This window comes from Xenopus laevis, chromosome 6S (genome assembly GCF_017654675.1).
Source record: "Xenopus laevis strain J_2021 chromosome 6S, Xenopus_laevis_v10.1, whole genome shotgun sequence".
In the NCBI taxonomy this organism is placed as follows: domain Eukaryota; kingdom Metazoa; phylum Chordata; class Amphibia; order Anura; family Pipidae; genus Xenopus; species Xenopus laevis.
This window is the reverse complement of record NC_054382.1, coordinates 133,393,540-133,418,625: the sequence shown is the minus strand read 5'-3', so window position 1 is coordinate 133,418,625 and position 25,086 is coordinate 133,393,540. Positions and strand designations below refer to the sequence as shown.

General features: G+C 41.2%; 1 protein-coding gene across 4 annotated transcripts in view; it reads left to right on the top strand.

The window, feature by feature from the left end:
• Positions 1-25,086, top strand: part of tsnare1.S (t-SNARE domain containing 1 S homeolog) — a 173,145-nt gene that overhangs the window by 141,440 nt on the left and 6,619 nt on the right. For all 4 annotated transcript variants that reach the window (XM_041568039.1, XM_041568037.1, XM_041568038.1 and 1 more), the window contains 3 exons: positions 4,110-4,271; positions 20,432-20,504; positions 21,409-21,491. In XM_041568039.1, the coding sequence (XP_041423973.1) occupies positions 4,110-4,271; positions 20,432-20,504; positions 21,409-21,491 (318 nt within the window). The remainder of the gene's footprint in view (positions 1-4,109; positions 4,272-20,431; positions 20,505-21,408; positions 21,492-25,086) is intronic.

The window sequence follows — 25,086 nt, the reverse complement described above, 5'->3', positions numbered from 1 at the left end:
AGTAAAACTGTTACTATCAAGTGAGGCCTACATAGTTACTGCAACCTCACCTATAAAGGACATTGTGTCTTCCAACCATTGGAACACCAAGCTTTTAGATAATGAGAGATGTATAAACAAGTCCCTTCGTTGGCCTTTGAGTTGAGAAGCTAATTATACAGAGAGTTTAAGCACCAGAACCAGGAGGTGAGACAAAAAGTTAGAAAGTGGTTTTAATGTCTTTAGTAGACGAAATATGCATCAGCACATCCCATGTCGATTAAGCTCATGAGCAAAGGGTTATATCCCAGTAAACCTTGGAGGGTTTGCCTCATAAAACCAAAAAGTGACATAAAGGGAAAGTAAGTTGGCAGGATGATGGCATCGGAGATTGAACAGCCTGGGAGTCCAAGCAGAAGAGTTTTGTCCAAACTATGAAACCCTGACCAGAGACCAAGGAAAAAGTGGCATGTCTAGTAGAGAAGCAGGTTGATGGCAGCCCTAAGCCCAGGGTGCAGTGCAGGTGGCGCCAGGACTATAGGGGGATAGCTGGTAACGCAGTGGGCACAGTAGAAGGGAACATTGCTTCTTCTGCACAAGACCTTAGTGCTTTAATCCCATCCAATACAAAGAACATTATAGTAATAATGAAATCTAAAGTCTAGTGTTAAGTAGTGACGTCAGTAGCAGGAGACACATTCATTTACTAATCAGCCTCTCCTAGAAATCGGTGTTCTTCAGGTTCATCATTGGGAAGTAAGGAAAGAATGCCTGAAGAACACAATTATAATGGCACCTCTCTCCGTTAAACCATAAAATGCCTATTTTAACGGCATTGTTCATATTAGACACTTCCTGACATATTGCACAATAAAACGCAATTTCACTTTCCTAAACGATGGAGTTGTCCCAGATCTCCCATTCTCTGTGTGATTGCTTTGGGCCTCTGCTCATGTAGACAGGGCTGTAAATCTGTCAGCCCCCAAGGTGAGTTGAGCTGGAGAAGAAGGGCAGAAAGAGAGGAGAGGTTTGTACAGTTGCACTTGCAGGAAACACTCCAGTGCCAACGCAAGAGGCACTTTACTGTAAAAACGGATAAATAATTCCCTAAAATTCATTGTGCAAAGCAGACTCATATATCACTGTCTTGCTCCGAATATACAGTGTGTTTGTTAAAGGTCAGCGTTGACCTTTAAAACAAAACAAAAGAGCACAGCTTGTTTGTTGAATCCGGAGCGAGTGTCAGTATGAGTTCTCTATAGCATCTGCCATTGGGCATCTTGGCATTATGTATTCCAAAGCGCTTCAGGGACTTTAATGGAGTTTGCTTTGGCCCAAGCTGAGGCCAATCAGTTTTTTGATAAGTAATACTAACTAGTCAGATAAAAGAAGATCATGGCAGATGTGCTTAGGTTGATGGTGACCTGCTTTGTACAGGGCCTCCACGTTTTTAAATAACCGTAGAAAGGGAGAAAATTGTTGGGATTCTTGCTTTTCTCCAAACTACTGTACCTACGTTTTGTCTCAATCGTTATTTGTGACTTTAGCTTTAAGGTTGTTTTATTCAAGCCTTAGGCTTACTTTTTATAGGTATTGCTAACTTGCCATGTCCTACTCCATTCTGATTTATTCAAATGTCCTACATCATTCTCCTTCATGCCAACATTCTTTAGCTTTTTCCTTAATGCCAGTTTCTATATTGTCCTCATTGATGTCAATGTACTACATGATTCTCCTTCATGCCCATGTCCTACATCATTCTCCCTCATGCCAATGTTCTATAGAATTTTCCTTCATGCCAGTTTCTATATTGTCCTCATTGATGTCAATGTACTACATCATTCTCCCTCATGCCCATGTACTACATCATTCTCCCTCATGCCAATGTTCTGTAGCTTTTTCCTTCATGCCAGTTTTCATATTGTCCTCATTGATGCCCATGTCCTACATCATTCTCCTTCATGCCCATGTCCTACATCATTCTCCTTCATGCCCATGTCCTACATCATTCTCCTTCATGCCCATGTCCTACATCATTCTCCTTCATGCCCATGTCCTACATCATTCTCCTTCATGCCCATGTCCTACATCATTCTCCATCATGCCCATGTCCTACATCATTCTCCCTCATGCCAATGTTCTGTAGCTTTTTCCTTCATGCCAGTTTTTATATTGTCCTCATTGATGCCCATGTCCTACATCATTCTCCTTCATGCCCATGTCCTACATCATTCTCCCTCATGCCAATGTTCTGTAGTATTTTCCTTCATGCCAGCGTTCTATATTGTTGTCAATGATGCAAATGTCCTACATCATTCATCATTCTCCTTCATTCCAGTTTTTATAGTGTCCTCAATGATGCCCATTATTCTCCTTCATGCCAACGTTCTATAGCATTTTCCTTCATGCCAGTTTCTATATTGTCCTCACTGATGCCAATGTTCTACATCATATCCTACTAATACGGACTTTAACTCTGAACAGACTGTAAATGGATTCCTCAATATTTAATTAATCCGGATTTATTGAGATATATGTCTGGAGCTATGGAATTATGAACTTTGTATTATATTAACTTTGTATTATATTAATTTCTGATTGCACTATTTTTTTCCCATTGGATTATATGTAATTGAGTCCTATCAGGTTAATTGGTTCCCCTTTGAATGTACCTTTACACCTTGATCTACTTTGCTTGACAAACGGGAGCAGCCCCAAAACATTGTACTTCTGCAGTAAAAATGCAAGGGCTTGCCTTGTGTGCCATTGTGTTTCTTTACTACATCATTCACCCTCATGCCAATGTTCTATAACATTTTCCTTCATGCCAGTGTTCTATATTGTTGTCATTGGTGCAAATGTCTTACATCATTCATCATTCTCCTTCATGATCATTTTTATATTGTCCGCATTGCTGTCAATGTCCTACATCATTATCCTTCATGCCAACCTTCTATATCATTGTCCTTCATGTCAATGTTCTATATCATTCTCCTTTATGGCAACATTCCATATCATTCTCTTTCATGCCAACATTATATATCATTCTCCTTCATGCCAATGTTCTATATCATTCTCCTTTATGGCAACATTCCATATCATTCTCTTTCATGCCAACGTTCTACATCATTCTCCTTCATGCCAACGTTCTACATCATTCTCTTTCATGCCAACGTTCTACATCATTATCCTTCATTTTAACGTTCTCCATCATTCTCCTTCATGCCAACGTTCTACATCATTCTCAGCTACTGGAGTTCAGTTTTTCATTCTTTGGATTCAGAAAGGAGACCGGACTAAGGCAGTTGCTGCAATGTAACATACCATTCACTTGCTTTAGAGTTCAGGAAGCAAAGTTATGTTTCTACAGTAATTTGTACTATTGAATATAAATTGGTCACTTGCTGGGGGAACACTTAATATGACTGAAGTCCCTTTAAGGCAAAATGATGGAAATAGAAGATGCACCAAAGTCTGAATGAGTCGGTGTCATGGACAGGTTTGTCTAGGCAGTAACTGTCAAGTTGGTTAGCCCAGCCTAAAATGTCATCTTTTTTTGTAATTTCTGCATTTTGACTTTTCTTAAAGTTATTTTGCTCTAAAGAAGACTCCAACTGGATGTGTAATAGCTTGCTTCTTTGTGAAAACATGAAATATTGTTTTTCTGTCTGGAAATAATGTGAAATAATTCAACCTTGTTCATTTACAGCACTTCCATATTGTTTTTGTCTGAAGGTTCCTTACAAATTCATTCTATTGTAGCAAAGATACTATAAGATTGGGTTACAGGGCAGCAGGAAGCCCTGCCTGGGCCATTGCACAAACAGGATTATTTGGCCAAGTGATTAAGATATGAATGCTGAGGATACATTTGTATGTACTTTTTGGAATGATAATGGAAGAATGTCAGGGATAGTATCCCTTTGAGGAGGACATGCTCACTAAAATAATGACAATACTGCATGCTGGGAGTACTATTAGACAATAGAAGATCCATCTAGTTGGTCCATCAGGTCTTTACGTAACGTGTATCTGTTGGCCATGCAAATGTGGCAGTATTTTGTGGTGTGAAATGTTCTAATAAATGGTTATCTCTGAACCTAATAAATATTTTATTTTGGTTTCCTTAGAGCCCCCAGGCTCCTTTCTCAGACCTTGCAGATGATGAAAAGATTTTTAATGGTGGAGACGAAGCGTGGCAGAGCCAGAAGCAAACCCAAGATTTGACAGAGATCAGCGAAGAGGATCTCGATCAAATCCATCAAAAGGAGGAAGCCTTAAAACTGATCGAGGTATGGAATCAGAAATACTATACCGTTGCACGTTCAAAGTCTGTAAAATCTTATTCGCTGAATAAATGTAGCATTTGTGAAGGACCTGTACTTCCCCGGAATTGGGTGTGGGTTGCCAGAACAGTGCTTGTCTCCTGTCTCATTTTCAGGAATTTCTGACTCCAGTTTTGAGTGAATTGGTAGTTGGATGGGCAATTTTAAAGTGTGTTTCAAGAAATGTAAATAATTTGGGGATTTGCATTGACGTCTTTTATTCATGAGTATTTTGCTTTGAATGCTGTGGTGTAGAACCTCTTCCTTGCAGCTTTACAATTGTTTGCTGCAAATCCAGATACCCCAACCTCCTCCACCTTGGTTCTTCATCTGATACGGAATCTGAGTTTCATTTTCTGCATGGTCCTTCATGCCTGTTGGATTTGAGAATTTCCTGCAGAGAATTCTGGGTGATTAGTTTTCCACCTTGCAGTTGTTCTAGATCAAAGGATGTGGTGGGCTCCCATAATCACAGTCTGCAGGATCTGCTAACTCTACCTTTCTAAAAACCATGTGCCACCTGGCTGCTCCCCTTCCCTTGGTAAAATCTGCCAGTTAGGTAGAATATGGTAGATGGTGAACATCAAAGATGGACTATAGTTCAAAAATTCTAAAAACCCGTACGTTTTAAGGTTTGTATCCAGGCTATTAACAGAAGCCTAGTGTTTACTCTGTACTAGAGGGAATGTCAAGCATTGCTTTGTGTACCATGTTTAGGGAACCATGTGCTCTGGTTTGTAGCCAATTTTTCATGTCCATAATGGTCCCTGTCAGCATCCGGGGAATTAAGACTATTGTGGTGATTGCACTGCCATAAAGTTGGACAGGGATGGCACCTTCATGTGACATTAAAGTCCCAGGAGCAGTAAATCACTGCCTTCCATAATGGCTCAGCTGATGGCTAATCCTCACTGTGCTGCTGTTGCTTCCAATAAAATCTTTGTAAACAGAGAGATTCCTTTTCTTTAATGGTTTTTATTTCAGAAGCTTTGATAAATGTCAAACTCATGTGCCCGGGTTGGTTCCATGCTTTGCTGTCTCATGTCAGTGATCCCTGGGCGTTGGACAGGGCGCTATTTAACTATTTATTCCATGTGTATTTATAAAGAATAGATTACTTTGCAAATTGTGTCTGTCAGATCTTCCATTCCGAGAGGCCTCATAATAAAGCCGTGTAAAAACCCATAACTGAAATAGAATTTAATTTGGCACTTTCCCCCTGCAGTTGCCTTGTAAAAACCCACATATATATAAGAAGCTGTGCAATGTGACTAGCTAAAGTACAACTCTATAGCACATATAAAGGTCAAAACAATTGTTTGTGTATTTTTCTGTTGGCGCCTCAGTAACTCCGCTTGTCATCGGAACAGAGGGAACTTTATCCCCCAGGCGCAACTCAGTTGTGCCGGTTGCCCACTTGATCTACAGATGTTGTCATAGGAAATCACAGCTCTACGACGAGAATTGCCTCATTAGATAACTCCAGCCATCGTTCATTATCGACTTGCGGGCAAAGGACACTGAGCGGTGACCTGAGAGACATTTCTCTCTCGTCTTTAGGTGTCTCCACATCATCAACTGTCTCTCTCTGCACTGGGCAAGATGTGAAGCAACGTCTACTTTCTACCTGCTTGGACTTGGGACATACAGATTATATCTTGGAGATGACATGTTGTGATGTCTGATTAATTCAGAGTGAGGCCAAAATCAGTAACCTCCAACAGTTACGTGAACCCTGTGTCTCCTTTAGTAACCCAGGTCTTACGTTAGGCAGAGTGACATCAAGGTCAGTAATTGCTCCTCAAACGGCTTAATAGGTTCTACATCGAGACCTTACAAACACACTGTAATCACTAATATGGAATACATAGAATTATAACAAGAACATCTCACAATTTGACAGAGGCGCCTGACGTGTTTATACAAAGACACTGTTGTTTTTGCTCCCGTTCCATATTGCCTGATGAAGCAGGAAATGCCTGCGAAACGCGTTACAATACTGTTTTGTGAATAAACTATTACTGAAAATTACCACTTTCATTGGTGTCTGCTTGGAGGAGGTAAGTCCACTACTACCTCCTCTGAATTACCCATTGGGTTTTTAAGTGTTTTTAGCTAATTTTATCCTTTTGGCGCCTCTGTTTTGTCTTACTACTATATCGAGTCCACCTCGAGTGGAGGGGTATCATCCCCGTTTTCTTCTTCTACAGAGAGCGACGTCTTATTCCTGAGTGGGGTCAGGATAATCTCCCCACCTGCCTATACAGTGGTTGCCTATCGGTAACCCTGGTTTGTGAGTATTAACTTGTTTACTCTACCATTACTCCTTGTAAAAACATATTTCACTATTGGGGCTCTTGGTGTTCCTTTTTTTGTCTTCATTTTATACAATCTCACAATTTAACCTGCTCATATCTACGTGCACTAAAAATTCATTTCAACTGGTATTGGGAATTTCAAGACACCATATGTTAAACTATATAAACAATGCTTTATTAAATCCCCTGTGAACTTACAATATGCAATGCAAGAGAAGAGCAAAAGAAAATATGGAAAAATAATATTTCTACATACACCTAATCAACAATACAACAAAAGGTGTCCACATATACAGTCTTCCCCTTGGTCATTTCCATAATTCACTATAAGTATCACCTGCACTAGCATTTATCCTGGTATTTGGATACTGCACCCCATAGGATAGTCTAGGCAAGTGCTTTCCAAATTGTTGGTCCATGGTGGGGAAGAGGAGTGTTGAGTGGCAGCTGTAGGATCAGTTAGGCTGCGTTTATGGTACCAGTTTCTGCTGGAACAGGCCTGGTTTTTGTATAGGTCAACAGTAGTCGGTGCCTTTCAATGAACGAAGGTCGCTCAACAGCCAATAGAAGGCCAATATCAGCCGTCGTTGAATTTAATTTCCAGTTCATGAGCAGATTTCTGAGCCTCCTCCCCGAGCAGGGGAAGTATCCGTCAGCATACAGATTCATTGTATCTCCTTACGTTTATGGTACCAGTTTCCTCTTTATTTTTGACATAAGCCACCTGATGACCATGGGGTAAAATAGTTTATTTAATAAAAATGTATCATTAAGTAATAAAAATATAGTATTCCACAAGTTTATTGTTAAGTGTCACACATCTTATGATACATATTAATATAAAGATGTGGATGCGTCTTCCGGAGGTTGCCAGGGAGACTCTGCTCCACTTTGATAACACTGTTTTACAGTTAGTGGAATATTGGTAATTTGTTTATTGTGCTGCGATGCTGATGTTGGTCCGCTGCATATATGTACAACCTTTAATGTAAACATATTACTTATTTACAACATGCCTATTTTTTCTTTCTCTTTCCAATGGCTGTAATAATTTTCTTGAAAAACCCCAATAAAAAACATTGAAACATATTTTTGACATAAGCCTAATTTAGAGGCTATCTAGGGGGTGATTTGCAGTCCTAGATATTCTGGAAGAGATATGCAGAGGCCACGTTATAGTTTCCCACAATGGAAAAGACCTGCTGTGGATGAAACCGTTTGAAAACTTCATTGTGTATGGCCGTTGAGATTCTATTGGTCGGGCTGTAACAACTGCTGGTTGTTGAGGGGAAGTTCCGTTGTATCAAGGTTTCAGTTGGTATGACCCAATCTCTCTGCTGGAACCGGCCTGGTTTATGTATAGGTCAACAGTAGTTGGTGCCTTTCAATGAACGAAGGTCGCTCAACAGCCAATAGAAGGCCAATATCAGCCGTCGTTGAATTTAATTTCCAGTTCATGAGCAGATTTCTGAGCCTCCTCCCCGAGCAGTGGAAGTATCCGTCAGCATACAGATTCATTGTATCTCCTTACGTGTATCTGTGATCAGGAATGAGGCTCTCCCTGCACCCCAGCAATCTATAAACAATGCCTCATTAGTTCAGCAACAAAGACTCTTTAACCCACTTATGAGAAAAGAGCTAGAGGCTGTGAATTATGGAGCAAATGTGCTCACCGCTTGCATTGCATTCACCCTGTAATAGATACATATTTATTATGCTATTAAAATATCTACATTTCTCAAGCCGTCGTCTTTCTTCAGTCTGCTGTCTGCCAACTCAATTGCTCTATAGATCGGCCTGCCTAGGGAAACATACTAATAGGCCAGGGAACAAACGGCATTCACTGTGAGTTCATCTGTTACTGGAGCTGAGCATGTTACTTTTGGAGGCCCATTTATCAAAGGTGGAGTTCCGAATTCATGTCATTTTCTTTTTTAAATTCAACCGGGAGGTTATTTAAGAAAAGAAATGTAATGTCTAATATTCAATCGAATGGTTCCGACCTAAAAATTTGATTTATATTCGATTCGTACAAATCGAATTCTGCTCCCGGTAAAAAAAAACAGGAAGGCTACTAACCTCTCCAAATGGCTCAGCGCAACTCTGATACTGACTTGTACATGAACTAATAAGGATTAGGACTGTTTCCATGGTTGAGTTGTGATAAATCTCACATTCTAATTTACATTCGAATAGGGGGGATTACAATTTGAATGTGTGAATTTTGAAACTTGAAAATTCTAATTTACTATTCGACCCTTAATAAATCTGCCACTTAGGGGCAGATGTATTAAGGGTCGAATATCGAGGGTTAGTTAACCCTCGATATTCGACTGGGGAATGAAAATCCTTCGACTTCGAATAATACTATTTTGCGCAAATAGTTCGATCGAAGGAATAATCGTTCGATCGAACTATTAAATCATTCAAATCGAAGGATTTTAATCCAACGATCGAAGGATATTCCTTCGACCAAAAAAAGATAGCCAAGCCTATGGGGACCTTCCCCATAGGCTAACATTGACTTCGGTAGCTTTTAGGTGGCAAACTAGGGGGTCGAAGTTTTTTCTTAAAGAGACAGTACTTCGACTATCGAATGGTCGAATAGTCGAACGATTTTTAGTTCGAATCCTTCGATTCAAAGGTCGAAGTAGCCAAAAAAAACTTCGAAATTCAAAGTATTCCTTCACTCGAACTTAATGAATGGGCCCCTTAGTGTATAGTACAATTCCAAGACACCTTGAGTAGTTCTGTTCTCTATATCTCTGTATATACAGTTAGGTCTGTAAATCTTTGGACAGAGACAACTTTTTTCTAATTTCGGTTCTGTACATGACCACAATGAATGTTAAATAAAACAACTCGGATGCAGTTGAACTGCAGACTTTCAGCTTTAATTCAGTTGGTTGAACAAAAAGATTGTATAAAAATGTGACGAACTAAAGCCTTTTTTTACCACAATCCCTTCATTTCAGGGGCTCAAAAGTAATTGGACAAATTAAAAAAGTGAAAATGAAATGTTCATGTCTAATAGTTGGTTGAAAAGCCTTTGCTGGCAATGACAGGCTGAAGTCTTGAACTCATGGACATCACCAGATTCTGGGTTTGCTCCTGTTTAATGCTCTGCCAGGCCTTTACTGCAGCCGCTTCTTTCACTTGCTGTTTGTTTGTGGCCTTTCTGTCCCACGTTTAGTCTTCAACAAGTGAAATGCAGCTCAATTGGCTTCACATCAGGTGAATATTCCACTTCTTTGCTTTAATAAACTCCTGGGTTGCTTTGGCTCTATGTTTTGGCTCATTATGAGACGCCTCCCAATCAATGTGAGTGCATTTAGCTGGATTTGAGCAGACAGTGTCTCTGAAGAGCTCACAATTCATTCTTGTGCTTCTGTGTCACATGATGGATAAACACTAGTGTCCCAGTGCCACTGGCAGCCATGCACGCCCAAGCCATCACACTGCCCCCCAAATGTTTTATACACAACTTTGCTATGCTTTGGATCATCAGCTCTTCCACACCTTCTCCAGACTTTTTACTTGCCATCATTCTGCTAGAGCTTCATCTTGGTTTCATCTGTCCAAAGAATGTTTTTCCAGAACTGTGCGGCTTTTTTAGATGTTTTTTTAGCAAAGTCCAATGTAGCCTTTGTATTGTTGATGCTTATGAGTGGCTTGTACCTTGCAGTGCCCCCTCTGTATTTACTTTCATACAGTCTTCTCTTTATGGTAGACTTGGATATGGAGACTCTACCTCCTGGAGACTGTTCTTCACTTGTTGTTGTGAAGGGGTTTCTCTTCACCATGGAAATGATTCTGAGATCATCCACCACTGTTGTCTTCCGTGGACGTCCAGGTCTTTTTGTCTTGCTGAGTTCACCAGTGATTTCTTTCTTTCTCACGATGTACCAAACTGTAGATTTTGCCTCTCCTAATGTTGTAGCAATTTCTCGGATGGGTTTTTGCAGCTTAAGAATGACTTGTTTCACCTGCATGGAGAGCTCCTTTGTCCTCATGTTGTCTTTTCCACATACACCCCCCCCCCCTCAAATCAACTCCAGGGCTTTTATCTGCTTCACTGATAATGACATAAAGGAATTGCCCCCACCTGCCCATGAAATAGCCTTTGACTCAATGGTCCAATTGCTTTTGAGCCCATAAAGTGAAGTGATTGTGTTAAAAAAAGGCTTTAGTTCCTCACATTTTTATGCAACCCACTGAATTAAAGCTGAAAGTCTGCAGTTCAACTGTTTAATTTAAAATGCATTGTGGTAATGTACAGAACCAAAATTAGAAAAAAAGTTGTCTGTCCAAATATTTATGGACCTAACTGTATATGGGTGATCGAACACCCTAAATTTTTCATAAGGATCCGCAGCCCTTCTATAGAAAACTTCATTTCCCGGCAGACGGCCGTGTTGTTTTCAGCTCCGTAACCTTCCTCCGCTCAGGCCACTAATGAAGTTCAGGCTCATTTTTCATCTCTCCGGCTCCATTGACAAAAAGGCCATCGTTTGACATGGGACATTTTTCTGCTTTCTTTGTCACGACGGCAAGACTGGGAGATTTACAGCCGACTGGGATATTGAATTCCATCTCCAAACAAAATAGAATCAACCCGCACAGTAGTTCAAGCACCCGGCTATTGTCTTGAAAGTTATCTGAATTGAGGGCAGAGAGAAAATAAAACTCTGGATGTTGGAACCAATTGGATCATACGTAGAAAAGTACTTTCTTGATGGCGGTCATTGTCTGTATAAGCGCAGTGTTTAAAAGGAATATCCAACACTTGTATAATGAAGCAATTGAATGAATTCCCAGCAACTTGGGATTTATTTTCACGTTTGTTCAGATTTTGAAGAGGTTTCTTTATTTTATCAAATTCAACCATTCTAGATTCCGTGTATCCATATTCATGATCCAACCTTGTAACCTTCTTCCAACCGTTACCCAATGTTTAACAGTACAGGTATGGGACCTGTTATCCAGAATGCTCGGGGTCCGGGGTTTTCCGGATAACGGATCTTTCTGTAATTCGGCTCTTCATACCTTAAGTCTACTAATAAAATCATATAAACATTAAATAAAACCCAATAGGTTGGTTTTGCCTCCAATAAGGATTAATTATATCTTAGTTCGGATCAAGTACAAACTACTGTTTTATTATTACACAGAAAAAGGAAATCACTTTAAAAATGTGAATTATTTTATATACCGTATATACTCGAGTATAAGCCGTCCCGAGTATAAGCCGAGGTACCTAATTTTACCTCCAAAAACTGGGAAAGCTTACTGACTCGAGTATAAGCCTAGGGTGAGAAATGCAGCAGCTTCTGGTAAGTTTCAATCAAAAAATTGAGGGTTTCTGCTCCCATTGGAGGTGCCGGCGTCTCGTTTTTGGACGCCGACGACCATTCTTGGAGACAATTCTTGGACCCCGTCGACTATTCTTGGACGCCGTCGACTATTCTTAGACGCCGGCGACCATTTTTGCGCTTGACCTGAGTATAAGCCGAGGTAGAGTTTTTCAGCATATTTTGGGGGCTGAAAAACTCGGCTTATACTCGAGTATATACGGTAAATGAGTCTATGGGAGAGCTTTCTGGATTACAGGTTTCAGGATAACGGATCCCATACCTGTATTTCATTTATACTTTAAAGTCAATACTTTAATAGCCCTTCAGTACTATCATTTGTGTTGTTATTATTATAAATATCACCAATTGGGCACACACACAGCTAAAGTCATAAGCCAAGAGGCAACAATATGGAAATGTCCAATAAATACGTCATCATTGTGTTGATTAATGGGATACTGTCATGGAAAAACATGTTTTTTCAAAACACATCAGTTAATAGTGCTGATCCAGCAGAATTCTGCACTGAAATCCAATTCTCAAAACAGAAAACAGATTTTTTTTATATTCAATTTTGAAATCAGACATGGGGCTATACATATTGCCCATTTCCCAGCTGCCCCCAGTTATGTGACTTGTGCCTGCACTTTAGGATGGAATTACTTTCTGGCAGGCTGTTATTTCTCCTACTCAATGTAACTGAATGTGCCTCAGTGGGACCTGGATTTTACTATTGAGTGTTGTTCTTAGGTCTCCCAGGCAGCTGTTATCTTGTGTTAGCGAGCTGCTATCTGGTTACCTTCCCATTGTTCTGTTGTTTGGCTGCTGGGGGGGAAAGGGAGGGGGTGATATCACTCCAACTTGCAGTACAGCAGTAAAGAGTGATTGAAGTTTATCAGAGCACAAGTCACATGACTGGGGGCAGCTGGGAAATTGACAGTATGTCTAGCCCTATGTCAAATTTCAAAATTAAATATAAAAAAAATCTGTTTGCTCTTTTGAGAAATGGATTTCAGTGCAGAATTCTGCTGGAGCAGCACTATTAACTGATTCATTTTGAAAAAATATGTTTTCCCATAACAGTATCCCTTTAAGTTAATGCAAGACTTATTGGCTTGACTGCTCACAAATGATATATTTCCCCTCTGTGTCCAACACAAATAAGTTCCTGGAAACCTCCCAGTGGGATTAATTGTTCCTCTCATTGTGTACAATGGCCTTTAGCCCAGCTGTGAAACGGATACAAACATTCCTCTATTATTGGAACTTCAATGGATCTCACCCTGACCTTACCGGAACCAGCGTCCCCAGAGCTTGCATTCTTTTCCTTTAACATATTTGTTACTTATTTCTTTGCAAGAAAAAGGTCTCTCCATGTGAGACATTCAGCCCCTCAGGGATATTCTATTCCTCATAGTCTCACCTTTCCTCAGCAGTCGCGACCCCGCAGGCAGTGATTTAGTGACGGCTTTGTAAGAACAGTCTTATGGTGCCGTGTTCTGTGCAATGGGCATTACAGTATGAGACTGGGGAACAGGTTTGGTTTTGAGGCAGTTTTAGGTGCTCCATTTCCAAATGTGCAGGGGAGCAATGTCACTTACGTTGCCTCTATCTGATCCTCACCATTAATGTTTCCTGCATTTTTAGATTCACCTCGTCCCTATATATATATATATATATATATATATATATATATATATATATATATATATATATATATATATATATATATATATATATATATATATATATACTCGAGTATAAGCCGACCCGAGTATAAGCCGAGGTACCTAATTTTACCTACGAAAACTGGGAAAACTTATTGACTCTAGTATAAGCCTAGACACAACTACAGCCCTGTCTCCCAGCAGCGCACATTCCACCAAAGCGACCCCCCCAGCGATCAACCGGACTTCTTTGCAAAGTTGATGGTGACAGAGAATTGCCAAATGGATTACTGTGTGCATTGTCCCACTGTCCCACTACCATGTGCAGAGGGCGCTGTGTGATATTGCCATCACTGTTAATCTTTCGTATAACCAACAGAGGGCGCTGTGTGATATTGCAGTCACTGTTATTCTTTCATATAACCAACCGAGGGCGCTGTGTGATATTGCAGTCACTGTTATTCTTTCATATAACCAACAGAGGGTGCTGTGTGATATTGCAGTCACTGTTATTCTTTCATATAACCAACAGAGGGCGCTGTGTGATATTGCAGTCACTGTTATTCTTTCACATAACCAACAGAGGCGCTGTGTGATATTGCCATCACTGTTAATCTTTCGTATAACCAACAGAGGGCGCTGTGTGATATTGCAGTCACTGTTATTCTTTCACATAACCAACAGAGGCGCTGTGTGATATTGCAGTCACTGTTATTCTTTCATATAACCAACAGAGGGCGCTGTGTGATATTGCAGTCACTGTTATTCTTTCATATAACCAACAGAGGGCGCTGTGTGATATTGCAGTCACTGTTAATCTTTCATATAACCAACAGAGGGCACTGTGTGATATTGCAGTCACTGTTATTCTTTCATATAACCAACAGAGGGCATTGTGGGATATTGCAGTCTCTCCCCAAGTGAACTGTTGGTATAGGAATTATTTAAAGTGACTGCAATCTCAGCTACTCAGGTCTGGTACCGCTGACCCGAGTATAAGCCGAGGTAGACTTTTTCAGCACATTTTGGATGCTGAAAAACTCGGCTTATACTCGAGTATATACAATATACATATAACTCAAAGTGACAAAGATCATTGTTTACCTGCTGAGAAAGAAATGTCTCTTTCCGAATGACCGAGCTAAAAAAAAAACAGAAAGAAATAAATGAAAAACAAAAGTCATACAAATAAAAAAGCTTAATTTAAAAACACCCACTTATTTTATACCCACTAATGTTTATTAATTTACATTATCCCTTATAATACATGAGTGATACTCAGAGTTCCCTGTATAACTCAGCCTGCAGCCTTGTGCCTTTATATGGTCACAGAACAACCCCTCAGTGACTTCTAATATCCTTATCATTTACAGTAGGGGGTACATTATCCCTTATAATACATGAGTGATACTCAGAGTTCCCTGTATAACTCAGCCTGCAGCCTTGTGCCTTTATATGGTCACAGAACAACCCCTCAGTGACTTCTAATATCCTTATCATTTACAGTAGGGGGTACATTATCCCTTATAATACATGAGTGATACTCAGAGTTCCCTGTATAACTCAGCCTGCAGCCTTGTGTCTCTATATGGTCACAGAACAACCCCTCAGTGACTTCTAATATCCTTATCATTTACAGTAGGGGGTACATTATCCCTTATAATAGAATTGGAAGTGTCCAAATCCAAACCCTCCTGTCCTATAGGTATCCAGTCAATCAGACCTGCTGGGCAGTGAAGTAAAGTAATGGGTTGCAGTTGACTGATGGCCCAGTACATGCGCTGAATTCCACACGTTTATGTGTCCGACTGTAGAAAGTCCAGGCTCTGGGCACGTTCTGTACCTTTTAATTAGCAATAACTTTCATGTTGGCTCGTGGATAAGAGAAACCCCCAGGTTTAAGCCTGAGAAGACGAAATGGTTTTATTATAGTGGAATACTTACAGAATCTCTTGAATAATTTCTCTTTAATGTGCTTAAGTGACCGTAATTCTCGCTCTTTGAAATTGCTGAAGGAAGCTGCGTGTTTAGCATAATATTTGCTTCTGCAAAGTTACATATTTAGCCTGGGGTTTATGGGGAAGCAGCATGGAATGAAATCTCTTCTCTGGGCCCGGGCCAGGATCTGGCAGGGAATTTATCCTTGGCCTCATTCACACACCTTCCTGCAACTTGCTCCAATGAGATTCACAGAAATCCACTAAAGATAGCGTTGCCCAAAAGCCTTGTCTGCATTTAACTACATCAGTGTTTCCCAAAATGTGGGGCTGCCCCTCCTGGGGGTTTGGAACTAGGAATGCACAGAATCCACTATATGGTATTTGGCTGAAACCCGGAATCCTTGGTGAAAGATTCGCTGAATACCGAACTGAATCCTAATTTTCATATCCAAATTAGGGGCAGAAAAAGTGGAAAAAAAATTCTTCTTTTGTGACAAAAAGTCACGTGATTTCCCTATCCGCCCCTAATTTACATATGCAAATTCGGATTCAGTTCGGCCAGGCACAAGGATGCTGAAAAACGCAGAATCCTGGCCGAATCCCAAACCGAATCCTGGATTCGGTGCAGCCCTACTTGGAACTGCCTCAGGCTGAAAGTGAGTTAGGGAAACAACACCAGAAAGGTCAGTTGGGCGAGAGTTGGGGTAAGAGCAAATTTACTTTTTTACTTACATTTTTTAGGCATTGCTGATGCCAGTATTTCCTATATGTGTAATACTTCTTTTTAACCCAAGCAATGGACCTTCAAGAGGTGCTTGAATCTGATTAAAGTCTATAGTGATGTGTGGGCCGGCCTGATACCCGTGGGTTTGGGCTGACCTCGGCACACCACTTGAGGGTATAGGGTTGGTTTGAGTTGAGCTTTTCTGTCTGCTCTCCCCATCCGCAACCTTACACTGCCGACTTCCGTTTTTATAGATGCGCACTTAACCCACCCCATTTGTGACATCATTGTTCGGGGGCGTGGGTCTATATATAGAGGGGGGGAGCCAGATGCGGGCAGGCATGGGTCGGGTCCATCACTAAGGTAGGAAAGTCTACAGGATAATGCATCAACACCAAAGCCAGGATTCATCTATGCAGTGATCTCCAACCAGTGGCTTGCGAGCAACATGTTCCTCACCAACCCCTTGACTGTTGCTCTAAAGCAGGTTCTTATTTTTGAATTCCCAGTTTGGTGGCAAGTTTTGGTTAAATAAAAACCAGTTGTACTGCCAAACAGAGCCTTCTGTAGTCTGCCAGTCCACATAGGGACTAGGGGGTTTGACTTGAATCCTAAAGACCATATGAGATTTAATCATTGGACAGCTTAGAACTGCTTTGTTTCTTGTTTTTATATTACCGTATATACTCGAGTATAAGCCGTCCCGAGTATAAGCCGAGGTACCTAATTTTACCTCCAAAAACTGGGAAAGCTTATTGACTTGAGTATAAGCCTAGGGTGAGAAATGCAGCAGCTTCTGGTAAGTTTCAATCAAAAAATTGGGGGTTTCTGCTCCAATTGGAGGTGTCGGCGTCTAGTTTTTGGATGCCGGTGACCATTCTTGGACGCTGGCGAATATTGTTGGAGACTATTCTTAGGCCCCGGCGACTATTCTTAGGCGCCGGCGACTATTCTTAGATGCTGGCGACTATTCCGAGTATAAGCCGAGGTATATAAAACTCGGCTTATACTCGAGTATATACGGTAATTCAAAATAAGTTTTGGATTCAGTTTAGTCATGTAAAGACAAACATATGATTAGGGGACCAGTAATGTTTGGGGACCAAAACCTAATCGTTATGATTGACAACATCCCCCATTAACCCCTTTTCATCACTGTGCCGCATGGTATGGATTGCAAGCTCTTGGGGGAGTGGTGAGGATTTGTTCTGATTTAATCCAAATCAGAGACAATGATATAAATGAAACTGTACACACATTGAATTAAATAAATGTACACAGATCAAGGATATGCCCCAGTTGCCATGTGACCGGTGTGTGAGCACGCGTGTAGCTGGCAGTACATACATGTTGCTAAGTATCCGTGCTCCAGCTGGCACATTCAAATGGAGTAAGAATGGTGATGTCTCATCTGTCGGATGTTCTACTTTGTTCCATTTGGATCCTTACAACTACAACTAATTTCTGGGCTGTTTCCCAAGACCAGGGCTGTGTCTTTTCGGCTCAGTTTGAGTCCGAGGCCCCGGCAACAACATACATCATAGCCCATTGTTTGCTCAACTCCTGGCACAGCGGCTGACTTTGCTCAGTGAATACGGAACAGAAAAGACATGTGGATACCAGCGGGTGCCGTCATACTCCATGTAAAACGCTCTGGAGAAAAAATGTAGCCATGGAGGTTCCAGCACAGGCTCAATAAATCAATTGTGAGCCCCAGTGGGACAATGCAGCCCTTCAGCACTTGGATAAAGGCTCATTCACACAACACTTAGCCTCACACATCAGATAAAAACCCAAAATACAGCCAGTGACTTAAAGGAGAAGGAAAGCTACGGAGGCATTTATTGCCAATTGATTAGCTGCAATAGTACAAGCTAGAATGCTATATTTATTCTGTAGAATGTTTTACCATACCTAAGTAAAAAGCTCTAGAAACTCTCTGTTTGTTTAGAATAGGAGCTGCAGTATTAATGTGGTGTGACATCACTTCCTGCCTGAGTCTCTCCCTGCTCTGGGCTCAGATTACAGTAGAGAAGGGAGGGGTGGGGGGAGCGGAGCAAACTGAGCATGCTCTTGCCCAGGGCAATGAGGTTTAAGCTGAAGGCAGGAAGTCTGATACAGAAGCCCATGTTTACACAATAGAAGGAAAGAAATGCAGTATTTCTTTTGACAGGGGACTCATTACTTTGAGGGTTTACTGGTATATTTAGATGGACCTTTCTGATAATGCTTACTTAGTTTTAACCTTTCCTTCTCCTTTAAAGGTGAATTTTAATCTCATCCCACTTCATTTGCTAAAAGACGCCTTTTCTTATTCGCACTGAGAAGGTGACAAAACAAATTGGTTTCTTCCGAACAAAGGTGCCCCCAATTGCCTTTATCTTGGAAGTAATTCAGTGATGGTTCGATATGGACCTAAACGCAACGTGGAAATGAACGCTAGGATTTCACTTCATTCTGCCGTATAAAAGAACTGGTCAAAGCCCCTAATCCGTGCTGAACACACAGTCCTCTGTATAGAGGAGATCATATCAAGCTGCTTAATGGAACGAGGAGAAAGTGTTCTATATACTGAATGTGAAGCTCCATACAGCCCTGAGACTTTTAAAGGGATTCTGTCATGATTTTTATAGTCGTTTTTATTTCTAAATGACACTGTTAACACTGCAAATAATTCACTGTACAATATAAAATGTCATTCCTGAACCAACAAGTGTATTTAGTTGTAATATTGGTGTGTAGGTGCATCTCAGCTCATTTTGCCTGGTCATGTGATTTCAGAAAGAGTCAGCACTTTAGAATGGAACCGCTTTCTGGCAGGCTGTTGTTTCTCCTACTCAATGTAACTGAATGTGTCTCAGTGGGACCTGGATTTTACTACTGAGTGTTGTTCTTAGATCTACCAGGCAGCTGTTATCTTGTGTTAGGGAGCTGCTATCTGGTTACCTTCCCATTGTTCTGTTGTTAGACTGCTGGGGGGGAGGGGTGATATCACTCCAACTTGCAGTACAACAGTAAAGCGTGACTGAAGTTTATCAGAGCACAAGTCACATGACTGGGGGCAGCTGGGAAATTGACAATATGTCTAGCCCAATGGCAGATTTCAAAATTGAATATAGAAAAATCTGTTTGTTCTTTTGAGAAATCGATTTCAGTGCAGAATTCTGTCGGAGCAGCACTATTAACTAGGGATGCACCAAATCCACTATTTAAGATTCGGCCGAACCCCCGAATCCTTTGTGAAAGATTCAGCCGAATCCCGAACCGACCCCTAATTTGCATATGCAAATTACGGGTGTGAAGGGGAAAAACGTTTTACTTAATTGTTTTGTGACCAAAAGTCATGAGATTTCCCTCCTCACCCCTAATTTGTATATGCCGATTCGGTTCGGCCGGGCAGAAGGATTCAGCCGAATCCGAATCCTGATGAAAAAGGCCGAATCCTGGCCAAATCCCCTACCGAATCCTGGATTTGGTGCATCTCTACTATTAACTGATGTGTTTTTAATAAAACACGTTTTCCCATGACACTATCCCTTTAATGGAACGAGGCTCGGAGCGAAAGTGTTATGTTATATATAATGCATGTGAAGCCCCATACAGCCCTGAAACAGAAAACCCTTAGCCGGTATGTTTTTTTTATTCCAAGATATTAAGGGATACATGTACTGTTAATATGAATGAATTTTGTTACAACAGCGCCACCTGCTGGTCAGTTTCCCACCAGTCTGACCAGCAAGTAGTCAAGGAAGTTGTCAGGAGAAAGAAAGAGGCTGATGTTCTTCTGCTTAGGAAAGATGTGAGAAAGGTTTCTAATTTTATTCCTAAACAGAAGAACATCAGCCTCTTTCTTTCTCCTGACAACTTCCTTGACTACTTGCTGGTCAGACTGGTGGGAAACTGACCAGCAGGTGGCGCTGTTGTAACACAATTCATTCATATTAACAGCACATGTATCCCTTAATATCTTGGAATTAAAACAAAATAAACAATGAATGTACATTACAAACTGTCTTAGCATAGCCCTTTCATCCATTTTACAAGTTCCATTGACAATGTATTGTTGCTGTAAGATCTGTTATAATGTGCGTGTTTTTCATTTCATGTGTTTTTATTTGTTGCAGAGTGATGTGCTTGATGTGAACCAGATTATGAAGGACTTGGCATCTATTGTCTATGAGCAAGGAGATACTATAGGTATAATATAGAATTGACTCCTGTGTATATATATATATATATTCATGTATGTGCATGTCCGCTCTTTTCCCTCCGCAGTTCAATAAGTAATATCCTCTACGTTTCAGTATATCTGAGTGACTGTCACAGATCTGGGCTGTCTCTTATTTACACTGCAGTATAAATGGTAAATGAACTTAAATAAAACATGATGGTTTCTGATTTGTGGTTTGGAAGCAGCAGGGCAGCCTTTCCTACAGAACCACGGGGGCCTCCCCACCACAAGGAGCCAGATGCCTTTATCTACCGATGAAGCATCTGACGCACGCACCAATACCCTCACCCCTCACCACATGCTCGAGAAATATACTTAAAGGGGTTGTTCACCTTTGAAATAACTGTTAGTATGATGTAGAGAGGGATATTCTGAGACAATTTGTAATTGGTTTTCATTTTTTATTATTTGTGGTTTTTTAACTTATTTAGCTTTTTATTCAGCAGCTCTTCAATTTGCATTTTAAGCGTTCTGGTAGCCAGGGTCCAAATTCCCTTAGCAACCATGCACTTATATGAATACGAGACTGGAATATGACCAGGAGAGACCTGAATAGAAAGATGAGGAATAAAAAGTAACAATAACATTACATTTGTAGCCTTACAGAACATGTTTTATACAAGGGCTCAGTTAATACCGTATCACATGTAGTTATATTTGCTGGAATTGTGTCCATTCAGGCTTATAATAGACATTTTAAGAGTTTTGGCTCCACAGTTGGGAACTAGTGCTTTTGGCTTGTTATCAGGAACCTCTAAAGTACAGTAGAAAGAGAGTGTGTCAGTGTGGGGCAGGAACCTAATGGTGAATATTAAGTCTCATGTCCAGTCTATATCTTTCTCTTTAACCCTCTCTCATTTCTATTTACAGACAGCATTGAATCCAATATAGAGACTGCTTCTTCTAATGTGGAATCTGTCAATCGCCAGTTGGCTAAAGCCAGTCAGCACCAAGTAAGTTGCTCTTCTCCACACCACAGCTTCATAAGCTAAAGACAGTTTATGGATCAGTACCCTCCTAGGGATTGGATATTCATCCTAGGGACTGGGTATTCATCCTTTGGAATGGGTTTTCCTCCTTGAGGCTGGGCATTCATCCTAGAGATTGGGTTTTCATCCTTGAGGCTGGGTATTCATCATATGGAATGGGTATTCATCCTAGGGACTGGATATTCATCCTAGGGACTAGGTATTCATCCCAGAGACTGGGTATTCATCCTAGGGAATGGGTATTCATCCTAGAGACTAGGTATTCATCCTAGAGACTGGGTATTCATCCTAAAGGCTGGGTATTTATTCTAGAGACTGGGTATGCATCCTAGAGACTTTGTATTCATCCTAGGGAATGGGTATTCACCCTAGAGACTGGGTATTCATCCTAGAGACTGGTTATTCATCCTAGAGACTGGTTATTCATCCTAGAGACTGGTTATTCATCCTAGAGACTGGTTATTCATCCTAGAGAATGGGTATTCACCCTAGAGACTGGGTATTCATCCTAGAGACTGGTTATTCATCCTAGAGACTGGTTATTCATCCTAGAGAATGGGTATTCACCCTAGAGACTGGGTATTCATCCTAGAGACTGGGTATTCATCCTAGAGACTGGGTATTCATACTAGAGACTGGGTATTCTTACTAGAGACTGGGTATTCTTACTAGAGACTGGGTATTCTTACTAGAGACTGGGTATTCTTACTAGAGACTGGGTATTCATACTAGAGACTGGTTATTCATACTGGAGACTGGGTATTCACACTGGAGACTGGGTATTCACCCTGGAGACTGGGTATTCACCCTGGAGACTGGGTATTCACCCTGGAGACTGGGTATTCACCCTGGAGACTGGGTATTCACCCTGGAGACTGGGTATTCACCCTGGAGACTGGGTATTCACCCTGGAGACTGGGTATTCACCCTGGAGACTGGGTATTCATCTTAGACACTGGGTATTCATCCTAGAGACTTTGTATTCATCCTAGGGAATGGGTATTCATCCTAGAGAATGGGTATTCATCCTAGAGACTGGGTATTCATCCTAGAGACTGAGTATTCATCCTAGATAATGGGTATTCATCCTAGAGACTGGGTATTCATACTAGAGACTGGGAATTCTTACTAGAGACTGGGTATTCACCCTGGAGACTGGATATTCACCCCGGAGACTGGGTATTCACCCCGGAGACTGGGTATTCACCCCGGAGACTGGGTATTCACCCCGGAGACTGGGTATTCACCCCGGAGACTGGGTATTCACCCCGGAGACTGGGACATTCATCCCAGGGAATGGGTATTCATCCCAGGGAATGGGTATTCATCCCAGGGAATGGGTATTCATCTCAGGGAATGGGTATTCATCCCAGGGAATGGGTATTCACCCTAGAGACTGGGTATTCATCCTAGACACTGGGTATTCATCCTAGAGACTTTGTATTCAACCTAGAGACTGAGTATTCATCCTAGCGACTGGGTATTCATCCTAGTGACCGGAAGGTACCAGAAGTCTAAGCTGCAATATTGGGCTCCTGTACAGGAAGTCTAAGCTGCAAAATACACAGGAAACTGCCGCACATGAACACATTTAGCTGTGTGACAGTTTATTCATTGGTATAAATGCAGGGAGCTGAGGGATCAGTGTTATTTACCCTTCATGTGTGTATTTGTCAGAAAACAAAGTGCTGTGTGTTTGTGTATAATGAATAATCTCTATCTCCCCTTTGTTACATTCATGGGACAGCAGTGATCTATAAACCTCTGGACTCATTTATTCTCTCCATTACATTTTAACTGCTTTGTTTTTGGCTGCTACTTTGTCTCGCTCAGCAGACTTGGCAACATTTATTGTCTGACCGGAGTGTGTGTGTCTGGCAAAGCAGCTTCTCCCCTCAGCAGCATTCTGACCCGACACTTGCCTGTCTCCGTATGCAACTGTCAGCTTCACTAGCATTAATACTAACACGCTGACTGTGTTTTGGCACTGCTTTTCATTTTTTGGATCATTTTTATGCAATCAATGAAATGATGTTGCAAAGTAAACAAATTCATAAAACCAGAGCAAGGTTGTACTAGTGCTGGGAAATGGAAAAACCTCCTCTCAGCTGTGCTTTATGGCAGTCGATTTCATTGCAACAGAGGCAGTAGTTAATAGTACAGGTATGGGATGCATTATGCAGAAACCCGTTATCCAGAAAGCTATACAGAAATTTGGGGTTTTTTGCGCAACTATCACAGAAATTTTGTTTTTTTCAGGCGACTATCTGAGAAATTTTGTTTTTTTGCACAACAATCCGAAAAAGCCGCGGTTTTTCTCGATCAGATTTTTTTTTGTGTGTTTTTTTTTAATGATAAATAAGGGTAATTCATGGATTTTAATTTGGTCAAACTTTTTTTTTTATTGAAGATTTTAATAAATAACCCCGTATTTCCAACATTAGGAAGCATAGAGGTGTAGAGTATACCTGTGTAACAAGGGGTGCCTGATGGATACACCTTTCCTCAATCCTACTATTTCCTGAGCACGTTTGCGATTTACATTTATTTTCGGTTTTTAAAGTTTTCATGAGATATTAGCAGTTTTATACTACTAGTCAGGCTTCAGCTCAGCAGCTCTGTTTGAAGGCCAAGAGTGTCAGTGACCCTGTCATTTCCTATATAAGTCCAACGTATAGTTAACCCTAGAGATGCTGATTCTCAGTTGAGCTAAAATCCTGGTATTCTCAGTCTACATTGCAAATATCTCACAAGCTGCTTAATATAGAAAATGAATGCAAACTGCAAACGTGCTCAGAGATACACCCTGCCAGCTATGGGCCTAGCAACCTGTTTCTTAAAGGGCTATGGGCCTAGCAACCTGTTTCTTAAAGGGCTATGGGCCTAGCAACCTGTTTCTTAAAGGGCTATGGGCCTAGCAACATGTTTCTTAAAGGGCTATGGGCCTAGCAGCCTGTTTCTTTAAGGGCTATGGGCCTAGCAGCCTGTTTCTTTAAGGGCTATGGGCCTAGCAAGCTGTTTCTTAAAGGGCTATGGGCCTAGCAGCCTGTTTCTTTAAGGGCTATGGGCCTAGCAACCTGTTTCTTAAAGGGCTATGGGCCTGGCAGCCTGTTTCTTAAAGGGCTATGGGCCTGGCAGCCTGTTTCTTAAAGGGCTATGGGCCTAGCAGCCTGTTTCTTTAAGGGCTATGGGCCTAGCAACCTGTTTCTTAAAGGGCTATGGGCCTGGCAGCCTGTTTCTTAAAGGGCTATGGGCCTGGCAGCCTGTTTCTTAAAGGGCTATGGGCCTAGCAGCCTGTTTCTTAAAGGGCTATGGGCCTAGCTACCTGTTTCTTAAAGGGCTATGGGCCTAGCAGCCTGTCTTTTAAAGGGGCATGAGCTTAGCAACCTGCACACACGTTCAGTAAAATAAGAGAGAACCCGAGTGATTTTAATACCTGGAAGCCTTGACTTTGTGAATTAAACATAAGATTCTTGCTTGAGTCGGTGCCATCTGCTTTCTGTCCTGCCAGTCCCTCGGCTTCTATTAAAGTGCAAGTAAAATCATGCCTTAAAGGGAG